Here is an 11,978-nt window from a genome sequence, read left to right as displayed (position 1 = left end):
AAATATCTAATGGTATTATCTAAGGTTATAAGTATCGGATGTACTTATTGATGAAATTCTGTGAAAAAACAAACACAAACATTTGTTTTTAAAAATGATGTTTGACAATCAGTATCGGAAAGGATCGAAAAGTTGTGATAGGTCCATATAGTATTTTAAACGAGATCGCTAAGTTAGCGCATTCATATCTATTAGTTGTAAAACCACGGACTGTAAACATTTAGTTAATGTATATATATTTTTTCTTCAATTTCATTTAATAAATCAGAAATAAATTTGTACACACATAATAATGTTTTTATTTAACTGTTTGAAATTATTTTATCATTATATATAGTTTACATCATTAACATTTATTTTGAATTGATATCACGGTATTATAGTTATTACTATGGTCATATTAGTTCCTTCTATTTTGTTTGGTTGTTCCACTTTTCCTAAATGAAAACTGTATATAGTCACCCTAAAGATATATTACTTGCGTTTTAGATTTGTCTCTTGTCGTCTGCAGGCTTATCTCTATCAAAATTCCTTTTTTCCATTAGTTCCGCCCTTTGTTTTTTCTCTCCTAGTTTAGGGCTCATACATTCGTCTTCTCGGAAACCATATGCTGCTTTTTATAAAATGTCATTTATGTGGTGATCACTTCAAAGAGGAAATGATCATCGCCGTATGCATGCACGTCTGCGTTTCTTAAATCAAAACTTTATCATTTCAATATTTGAATACTTAATTCTGCATTAGCCAACGCTAAGGGTCGGGACGGTAGATTTACATGGTTTTAATTTAACGTTTGTACATATTCTTGTTTTAAACTCATTATGCATATTTTGTGTTTTTAAATAATGTTCATTCTTTATGTGTACACCATATGCCTGGACGTTAAGCAAATAAATCTTAGTTCCACGCTACAAACGTTTTGTTTTATTACGACATATTCATCCAATAAATTTAATTTATATTTCCAACCAAAAACCTGTACCTATGTACAGGTATTATATCATCGTGATGAAATGAAGGAGGCAGGGCTGAACCCCCTAAATGTAACTGAAGCTATTTCACTCTTACTCACTGTAGTGAATTCTATCATAATAAAACATATACTACTCAACTTCTGCTAACCATGAAATATTTAAGTGTGAATATGTTTATCAATAACTTGATTAGGTATCGTCGAACAAACGGTTTTAATATCAGTTTCATGTTTAATTAATTATAACGAAGGACAAAAGTATCAGTTTTACTGATTTTGGATAAGTCATGTGTCAGAGAAGTCTAGAGGTAGAATGCCCTAATTCCAAGATGTTTAGACACGCAACTAAATTTTCACAACCTCATTTATATTTACAAGTTTAGACACTAAGCGTATTTGTGATCCAATGATAAAGAAAATCGCTTGGTAACGCCTTCTCATGCTCTTTATAAGGATTCTGACAGACTTCCTATCGGGGAGGGCGCCTATTCTTACACCAACACGACAAAGTTCCTGGATGCTCCTAGGCTGCAACTGGTGAGATAATGCCTAACCTGCAGCTCATTCCACATGTGCTAATTTGAACTTAGGCTGAGTGAATGAGCTGGCCCGTCAATACGCCTAACACCGTTCCTCTGCAAGTATTCATGGACCGCCTCGGCTCTCTAGGAAGACATATTGCCGTCAATTAAAATGAAGCGATCGTCCATTGCCGATGCATACAGCCTAAAAAGGGTGTAAAACATCTCGTGTACCGCTGACCTTTTAATATTCATGTACTTCTATTTAGCAACAAGGTTTGTGCGGAGCGCCAACCACCGACACTGCACCATCTCTATAGTCTTCATATGAATTTTGAGCTTTACTCAAAAACCGTTTAAACAGATCGTCAAAGTGACTAACTTAAAACATTCTGATCTTACAAAAACATATACATGTATTTCTAATAATTGTGTGAGGTCAATACTAGTAGTGTGTCCCTGTTCTCATTGAAATCACACCAAAAACAACAGAAAACGAGGGCAACATTTTTTTTCGCGACCACCTTGCGAGATCTGCGTGATCAAACATCTTGCATTCATGTTTGGGCCATCTCAAAACGTGACTGAATCAAACTATGCCAAACAAATGATTTTCTTTTTTATACTTTTTAGATTAAAGTGAGAAACTTTTGAGAAGTATATAATTAATAAAAAATGTTCATTAAAATAAATAATAGCAATGTAAAAAATGCAATGTAGCAAAAATATGTTAAAACACAGTAAGGCTAAGCATTCTCGCAACATATCCTCATGACTTTATAATTCATAGGGCTATTTATTAGTAAGCTAAGAGTGTGTACAATCAGTACTTCTACTCGTCGGCTTCGGCCAATAAATTAGAAGAACTGAACCAAATTGTCCCAACTGTAGTTGAAAGTTTGACTCGAATCATCCGGTTGTTTTGTCGCGTTCAATTTTAATCAATATGAAAAATACATTTTTGAGCTGTCATCATATCATACATGATATAAAAGAAACCCTTATTTTCAAATTGTAACATGATTCGTGAATTTTTCAATATACACGAAGAAGAAGAAAGGTTTTACGTAGAAAATGTAATTAAGTGTAATAATTTATTTATGCCCGATTTTAACCTATAAAAACCTCGAATGTAAATGCTCCATAACGCTGTTGGTTTGAATCCCGACAGTGGATTCTTTCATGTGAGAATGCTATTCAGCTAGCTAACGGAACGTCGGTGGTTTAACTTAGGTGTCTGTTCGTGCCTGAAAAAAATCAAAGAAGGGGCATCTGAGGTCTGTCTTCACCAGTAAAGCTGTACACTCGCCATATGACTGTGTTGGCTCGACGAATGAAGAGTTCCAAAGTCGTCCTAGAGTCTATATTGACAGTAACCTCTTAAAATGTTTAATATTTTACAGTTACTTAAATAATTAATATGAAAATGATGATAATTGAATGTATTCATTCATACGCAACGCTGCTCTTATACTGAGTTTCAAAAAAACGTGTTGGAAATTTCGTAAACTTACGAGTATTTAAGAAAAATATTGGGATGTTTGGTTTCAAACTTTGCAGATTTATATTGATTACACGACTGTTTACATTTAATTGAAATTTGATAATTATGTGTAAACAATTGAGTGACGAAAACTAAAGTTGCAGAATTGTGCCTTTTTGTAAAACTAATGCATTTTTGCTTGTGGATTCTTCAATTCTTTAATGAAACACAATTCAAACTCAAGTCCATATTGCGTAAAGTCAGATCCATGTAGTCTCAAACAATTTCGTCTATGAACGCAAAAGATACTGATTAATGATCACGTAACGAGCAAATAAAACATTAAAATCACTTTTCTGCTATTTACACATTACCAAACTTCTGATAGTAATCAAATTTCAATACAAATTAAATCAATTGTATGGTCAATACATTTATGCAAATTTTGATACCAAATCTAGTAATATTTTGCTCTTGTATGAATACAAACATTTTCACGTAACGGAGTGCTTTATTTCCTTTACAGATGAGTAAATTATAAGAATCCTGTATAACATGGACTTGTAATACGTACAGTACGGTAAATGTATATGAAATCGACCATGCGTGTGTTTACGTAGCAAATCGAACAAGGAAGGTAAAAATCTTAATTAAAATGGCCGTAGACGGGCGTAAATTTATCCAAACTTTGTATCACGGTTCGGACATAAAACATGATTTTCCGTGTTTACCGTGTACTAAAGAAGGGAAGAATGTAGCCGCTATCAAACACTGTGTGGAATGTGATGAAAACCTTTGTCAAAAATGTGTGGGTGATCACAATAAGTTTTCGGCAATGAGAAGACATCAGTTACTTGACACGATGAAACAACCGAGCGGGAAAAAGCAAGAATTACCAAGGCAAAGATGTGAAAAACATGGAGGAAAATTGATAGATGTCTACTGCCCTGGTCATGATAAGGTTGGCTGCTCAACTTGTATGACCGTTGAACACAGGTAGGTAATTTAACTCTCCTTTCGGTTCAAGGACCAACTTAAGTTGTTTCTATAGAAATATCTTCGAAATTCTGTTGAAATTAATTATAAGTAATGAAAGAAGAAATATAACTAACACTTTTTAGTGATTCATAACATTTTAAAGCATTTTAGTTTTTCTTCTTAATATTTTATAATATTTTATTTTATAAAGCATTGTAAAGTGTACAGTAGAGCCCGTGTAACATAAATTTTTTGCACTTTGATTTATGACTTGTTTTCTTATCCTACTCAGTATTTCATTTTTACCCTAATCAAAGCATGTATCAAGTCAACAGTTTCTTATCTCATAGCAGTAAGTGACTGATCAGGGGAAGTAACCTTTGCTGATACATTACACTTCTCTAAGCGGTTACTTCCCCTGTGAAGTAGCAGATTGAAATATAAAACGGCAGATTTAAAGATAACACTGGTGTTGTAAATCCTCTCTAATAGGCGTAGATGGGTTTAAATTAGTGTGTTATCTTTTAAACATTAATAACAGTTGGAGGAAATCATACTAGGCTTGCAGCCGACCCTGTTGAAAGCAATATATACATTACCCTTCGTTCACTACAGAAATACATTGTACTACAATTATAGCTGTTTTGATGGATTGTTATAAGCTCCTGTACCACTTGAATAAAATTAAATAAATATCTCATCACCAAAAGGTCTGAAAGGAATACAGATTTATCACTGTAAGTGTTTCACGTTTATGACTATATAAAGGCATGTTTGGAAATATTATTTTGATTACTTATCAATGATTAAGAATACCCTGTTCATATTTGTGTCATTTTTTCACACGTCTGTGGGTCATTTAACAACAGAAAGGGATCAAGGTTGTAAATTGATCAAAATCCGTTGAAAAATGACCCATGGGATCAATTTTCATCTGGGTCAAAATCTACTGGTACACCCGCACATTGTTATAAGTAACACATTATAAAATGACCACCCTAGGCAAATACCTTGCGTATTTTTTTCCTTAAATACATTTCTAAATCACAAACAAGGATGTACGTAGTTATAATGTTTTAAAAACTCTCTTTACAAAAAAGAAGATTTTCCACAGGAAACATTGTGTGTACATCTATATGGTTTTAACAAAGAGATAATGCGCGAACTCTTCTATTAATAAAACAAAATAAAAAAATGAAATGTTTAACAAATAATGACAAAAAATAATTTTTGGTCGACGCTTGCATCGGAAACACCATAACAAAAGGGATTTGCGTGAGGCAGGCATTTTATAGGTTACTCTTATTTATCACTTTTTTCTTTCCACCTGTTGGGTAATTAAATAATGGGCACGATCAGTTACAATGTTTAAAAGTTAGTATTGTGTTACCGATCATGTGTTGTAGAATCCATAAGTACAATTCTTCTCGGGGTAAAAAAAGCATGCTTAGCTCTTGAAAAATCTTTTCAGTTCTCTGTAAATTTTATAGTTTAAGAACAGTCGATGTTAAATAAAAAGTCTGATTAAAATACTGATTCTGTTTGTTTTCCCCTCCTTCTACCTATCCACAAAAATCACTGCTACACAAATATGTTATTGCTTAACCACAAGAATAGTCCTATAGTGAGTAACATGTTTTTTTGCATAAATAAACAAGCTTGAATATCTGTGATATAAAACTTTGGCAACATGTTTTTCCTTTTAAATAGATGCTAAACCTTCACAAATTCTTTTTTTTAAATTCCGTAACACTCATATACATAATATGTATAATAAATAAATTAAAATTATGTAAAATATTTTGGATGAAAAAAGCTTTCCTTACCTAAATTAACTCATGAATATGGGTCGCGAGAGGGAAAGAATAATAATTTCGCCGAACTTAATACCTTTCATCTTTACAGCCAAAGCACTGAAACAACGTTTTTTTATTTGTTTAGATTATAAATAAGAATGCATGTAAATATTAAACTTTAAATAGCTTTACCAGTAAAACAGTAGAAAAGTATGTGATAACACAGACTCGGAGTAATGATTAAATATTTTTACTAGATTTGATTGAGTACTACAACAACATACCAGTTCAGTTATTTGTCATAACTTATCCATGATTGAGGATACGAATCAATTAAAATCATGAAACACATTATTCGAATCAACAGGCTGCTTGTTTTGTTTAATAGGGAGAGCATCGAATAAGTAATTCAGGGCATACTGGTGCATTCCTCGGACGAGGCGTAAGTTTTTAGTGACAAATGATATCAGATATTAAGTCATTTTTCTCACTGTTTCGGGAATCATGTAGGTCATTTGCAGAGAGATTGGTAATTACCGGTTAGGTGGATCAACCGCCCCGATATGACAAAAGAAGTGTAAAAATATGATGAAAATCCACAAATACAAACAATCAAACATGAATCCTCAATGTTGTATTATGACATTGTATTTTAACATAAATTTACTTAAATATTTAGGAAACATGTTTTGTTTTCTAGGACACGATTACATTACACAAATATATTTATTCTTCATTTTGCAATTATGTTTTTAGAGAAGTAATACTTTAACAAAATCAATTGTTTCTAGTGAAAATGAAATGGACTTGAATCTCAGCGCGTGTGAAAAACTGGATATCTCTATGTGAGAAATCAATCGCAACTTCTCGGCCGTTTCCGTCAAATTTCTGATATGGACCTTGGTAAGAATACATACAACGAATATGGCATTTTTGTCTTACCTACGCTAAGACACTAAACATGTAAACAAATATTATTTTAATGCAGGGAGTTGTTGAGTCAGGTTATTCCAATGTGCTTATAGTAAAAGTTCAACTAAATTAAGTAAATTCATAGATATAAAAGTAAACAGTGTATTATTTATATACTTATTAATTATCATGGTTGTTGAAAGTACACAATGTCTACCGGCTTACATAATGTCGTCTTTGGTCATAATTCTTCATCAGTGGGCATTCTAAAATTGATTATGATTGTAAGACATATTTTCAATCATGAGTTTACAAAAAGACTCCATTTTCCTTCGGATGTCAAACATATACATTTGTTACACATTATTGAAAAATATATCCTCTGTGAATGTTAACAATTTAAACCACGTTGTAGAGTTCATTTCAGTCCGTATTCAGTCCGAGGTTATTATGAATAATAGCCGAGATGTTCCGGTTGTATGAGAGACATTACATAATCACGAAAACCACAAAAACACCCACATGCCGATTTACTAAAGAAACAGTAAATTGATGATCTTATTAAAGCGCGGGAATACACGCAATTGATTGGCGTCACGCCGTCAACGGCTTTGAAAACGGTGCGAAAACGCTTTAAAAATAAGTCATCATAGTGGTGATTTTTTTATGATTAAAGTGAAATGATAATAATGTGATTCAATAAAATTATCAATCGTAAAAGGTAATACCATGGACTTTAATTACTGTAATTAAGAATATGGATAAGTGTTATCCCTCAGAAGCATTACTCATTGCAACAAAATTAACCCGATTTGTTTGTAACGTCTGTTGTAATACTCATACAAACGAAAAATGGAAAAGTTATCTCGGTCGCAGAAGGTGATATAGTGAGTGATATAATTTTAATCAGGGAGATAAATATCATTTTACACTGGTAAACATTACATTGTAGTATATAAAAAGTAATTATGGCCTAAATCGAAATGTATAAATAACTGGCGAAACGATTGTATCATTACAGAAGCTGTACAGACATTACTTTCATACCAACCTTAGCGTGTAAGACTGACACTACTCAGACACTACAGCTCCTCGAAAACGAAATAAACACACTTGAATCCCGCTTCATGGCGTTAAAACAAAAGAAAGCGAAGGAACTGGATAATGCAAAGAAAGAAAAAAGTCAATTGATTAAAGAAATAAAATCAGAAAGGAAGAATATTAACGACCGTCTAGACAAGATGGAAATGGAACTTCTTCAAGAAATGGATGCAACGTTTCAGATCAAACTGAAACATCTAGAGTCAAACATGAAGGAAGTTGATTTGCGGATCGCTGCACTAAAAGAAAGTCTTCAGAAGATAAATGTTTCTAAACATGAAAACGAATCAGAGAAATATGTACAGGTGAAACTTATCAAGGAGAAATATAAAAATTCAATGGGAAGTTTAAAATACTTTGAAAGGTCAAGCAAAACAGGCACATTACGGTTTCATTCATTTCGACGTGAGACTGATTTGAAATGTAATACTATTGGAAGCATATTACATCTTCCAGCTACTGAAGTTGAAAACTGTTTTGGTGAATTTAATATTCGGGTAGCAGGTGACAAGGAGAGGTGCGATATAACTGACATGTGCATGTGTGACGACGGTTGTATTGTTATGACTGATACCAAGAACAAGAGAATAAAAAAATGAATGAGTCATTAAAGGTCATTTCTTCGCTGAAATTATCTAGCGGTCCTGTAAGTATTTGTGAGATAAACTCGTTAGTGCTAGCCGCTACTCTGTACAAAGGAAAAGTTCTGCTTATCTCCCAGGAAGATCCTATGACGGTAACAAACTCGATCGAAGTCAGTAATACATGTCGAGGTATTGAATATAATGACGGGATGATTTATGTTTGCTGTGGCGGTTGGAATGCAGGTGCAGAAGGTGCTGTTTGTATTAAAGTATTTTCTGTTTCTGGAGGATTGCGATATGAATTATCTTACCATGGCGGAATTGAATGGCCTCGACGTATAGTATTATCGAGCTCTTCAAACGATTTCTCTGTGTTTGATGGATATCAAGGTATCATTCATATAGATAAAAACCGAAGCATGAACAAAGTTAATGTAGATAACTTAGAACTTCCTGGCCCCTCTAGTAAAAGTAAAATAAACAAAAACCTGTTCTGTGTTGCTCTTACATCAAGCAATTTACTTTTGATGTCACATGACGGGAAATATCAGGTAGAACTACTGGCAGGACTCGCTGGTAAATCAAATCTTCAGGGTATGTGTTTCGATAACAAAACACCACGGCTTGTTGTCTCCCATTCGGACAGTGACAAAATTTTCGTTTATACTTTAAAAGTAACTGATTGATTTATTTTAAATGGACATACCGGTATAGCTTGTGACTTAATCTGACCGAATTACCGCTGGTGAAATAAGGCAGATGTGTGTCTCTGAATAAAAGTTTTGACCTGCGAAAAGAATATTGTTTAAACATTGTGTCACAAAGTATATATGAAAAAGCATGAAATATAATATTTGTGGACGGTATATTGCAGCGTAAGATTATGTTATATACATGTTACTTTTTTTCATAAAAATTGTTTAGGCATGTTAATTTGATGACTTCAAAATAACTTCTGCAACTGCATGTATATTAAAAATATCGGTTATGCAGCATAAAAAGTAATATTGAAAATTTTAAGGTACATTGATTGAAATTTCATACTAATGGTTGATTTACACTATTTGCGGCGTTTGAAATAATAAATACATCAAGGATAAGCAAAAATGTAGGAAAATATTTGTAGAATTATCTACATATGAAACACAGCCAATTTTAAAATCGGGCTGTATATAGAACGAAACAATTAATGCAGTAACAGTACAAATGATAGCTCAATATCCAAGTGTACAAAAGGAGGAAACTGAGCAATCTACAAATTTATTAATTGTTTTTTCTTTCTTTCATTTTGATTTATCGATTATTTGTTTGTTTCTTTTGTTTTTTTTAACTATGGATTCACAGTTAACTTTAAACCTATAAATGTTATTTGCCAGTAAATGAAATGTTATTTTTGCTCGATTTTTTTTAGAAAATTTAAAGTTTATTTTCACCTTTACATTGACCCACATAGCATTTAGAAAACATCGTCGATCCACCAAATATGGTCTCGGATACAACGATGAACACGTGACTTTCGATGTAAACATATCTAGTGGTTATAAGTTATAAGTATCGGATGTACTTATTTATGAACTTCATTGGAAAAGAACCAACATACATTTATTATTAAAAATGATGTCTGACAATCAGTATCGGAAAGGACGGAAAAGTTGTGATAGTATATTATATTAAACGAGATCGCTAAGTTAGCGAATTCATATTAAATTTTATCAGTTGTATAAAAAGGGACTATAAAGATTTAGTTAATTTAGTTAATAGATATATATTTTTTCTTTTAATTTTATCTAATTTATCAAAAATAAATTTGTAAACACATAGTAATGTGCTTATTTAATTATTTGAAACTATTTCGTCATTGCATATAGTTTACATCGTTGTATTTTGAATTGATATCACGACATTATAGTTATGGTTATGGACATATTATTTCATTCTATTTAATACCTTTCTTGTTTGGTTGCTCCACTTTTCCAAAATGGAAACTATATAGTCACCCTAAAGATATATAGCTTGCTTTTGAGGTTTGTCTCTTGTCATCTGCAGGTCTATCTCTATCAAAATTTCTTTTTTCCATTATTTAGTTCCACCCATTGTTTTTTCCAAGTTTAGGGCTCATACATTCATCTTCTCGGGAACCGTTTTTTATAAAATGTCACTTAAGTGGTGACCACATAGAAAACTGCATGATAATCGCCGTATGCATGCACGTCTGCGTTTCTTTCTATAGTTGAATACTGCCTTAGCCAACGATAAGGGTCGTGGACGGTTGTTTGATATGGTTTTCACTTAACGTTTGAACATATACTTGTTTTAAACTCCTTATGCATTTTTGTGGTTTTAAATAATGTTTATTATTTATGTGTACACCATATGCCTGGACGTTTTGCAAATAAATCTTAGTTTCAAACATGTACTTTTTTTATTACGACCTCGTATCCATCCATTAAATGTAATATATATTTCCGACCAACAACCTGTACCTATGTGCAGGTATCATACCATCGTGATCAAATAAGAATGAAGACTATGGTGCCCAGCACATGTAGATATATTTTGCAAAGGCCGGGCTGAACCCCCACAATGTAACAGGGTCTATTTCACTCTCACTCACCGACGTCATATTGAATTTTGTGCTTTACTCAAATGCCGTTTAAGTGACTAATTTAAAACATTTCGACCTTTCAAAAACCATATACATGTATTAATAATATCCATGTGTGAGGCCAATACTAGTAGTGTGTCTCTGTCCCCATTGTAAAACACACCAAAACAACAGAAAAACGAGGGGGACGGGGGGCATGTTTTCCGCGACCACCATGCGAGATCTTGAATTTATAGTAGAACCATCTCAAAACGTTGCGAAATCAAACAATGCAAAACAAAACAAATGTTTAAAAACTGATTTTTTATACTTTTTAGAATAAACTAAAAACCTATTCAGAAGTATAAAATGAATGAAATGGCAATGCTCATCAAAATAAATAACGGCCATTTCAGTAAAAATATGTTGAAACACAGTGAGGCTAAGCCGTCCCTCAACATATTCTCATGACTTTATGACTCATAGGGCTATTACTAAGCTTAGAGTGTCTACATTCAGTACTTCCTCTCGGCGGCTCCGGCCAATACATTAGAATAAATTAGTCAAATTGACCCAGCTGTAGTTTGAAGTCTGACTCGCATCCTCTGGTTGTTTTGCCGCGCTCTATTTAAGTCAATCTGGATAAAACATTTATGAGCTGTCATTATATAATGATGATATTAAAACTAGAAATGTGTCCATAGGACACGGGTGCCCCCACACTCGATTGACTCTAGGTCAAATATTTTTTGGACTACATGTGCCACAAGCTGATAACAAAAAATCTTTTACTAAATCAAGGGCAAGAACTTTAAAAATACTGAAAAAATTCAAGGTGCATAAGTAAATGGACCATCAACATTCTTGTAAATTTTCTGATGTACAGGTAAAATACTTTTTGAGCTATGCATGAACAAGTTGAAGACTGCAAATTCATACTAAGTCAAGGGCAATAACTCTAACAAAACTGAAAAAAAATCCACTTGCAAAAACCCGAGGTGCATAACACCATAGTGATGACGCTCATTATTCCTGTAAAGTAAGTT

The 11,978-nt window shown here is 32.9% G+C and overlaps 1 protein-coding gene across 1 annotated transcript; it reads left to right on the top strand.

The window, feature by feature from the left end:
* The first annotated feature begins 3,622 nt into the window (after nucleotides 1-3,622).
* On the top strand, nucleotides 3,623-10,682 carry LOC132759325 (E3 ubiquitin-protein ligase TRIM33-like). Its single transcript, XM_060751082.1, has 2 exons — nucleotides 3,623-3,973; nucleotides 7,685-10,682. Exons 1-2 carry the CDS (start codon nucleotides 3,633-3,635, stop codon nucleotides 8,361-8,363), a joined length of 1,020 nt encoding a protein of 339 aa, XP_060607065.1. The 5' UTR covers nucleotides 3,623-3,632; the 3' UTR covers nucleotides 8,364-10,682.
* Nucleotides 10,683-11,978: the final 1,296 nt, after the last annotated feature.

The sequence above is a fragment of the Ruditapes philippinarum genome, unplaced genomic scaffold, assembly GCF_026571515.1.
Source record: "Ruditapes philippinarum isolate M1 unplaced genomic scaffold, ASM2657151v2 ctg8898_1_1_1_1, whole genome shotgun sequence".
In the NCBI taxonomy this organism is placed as follows: domain Eukaryota; kingdom Metazoa; phylum Mollusca; class Bivalvia; order Venerida; family Veneridae; genus Ruditapes; species Ruditapes philippinarum.
This window is presented reverse-complemented; position numbering and strand designations above follow the sequence as displayed.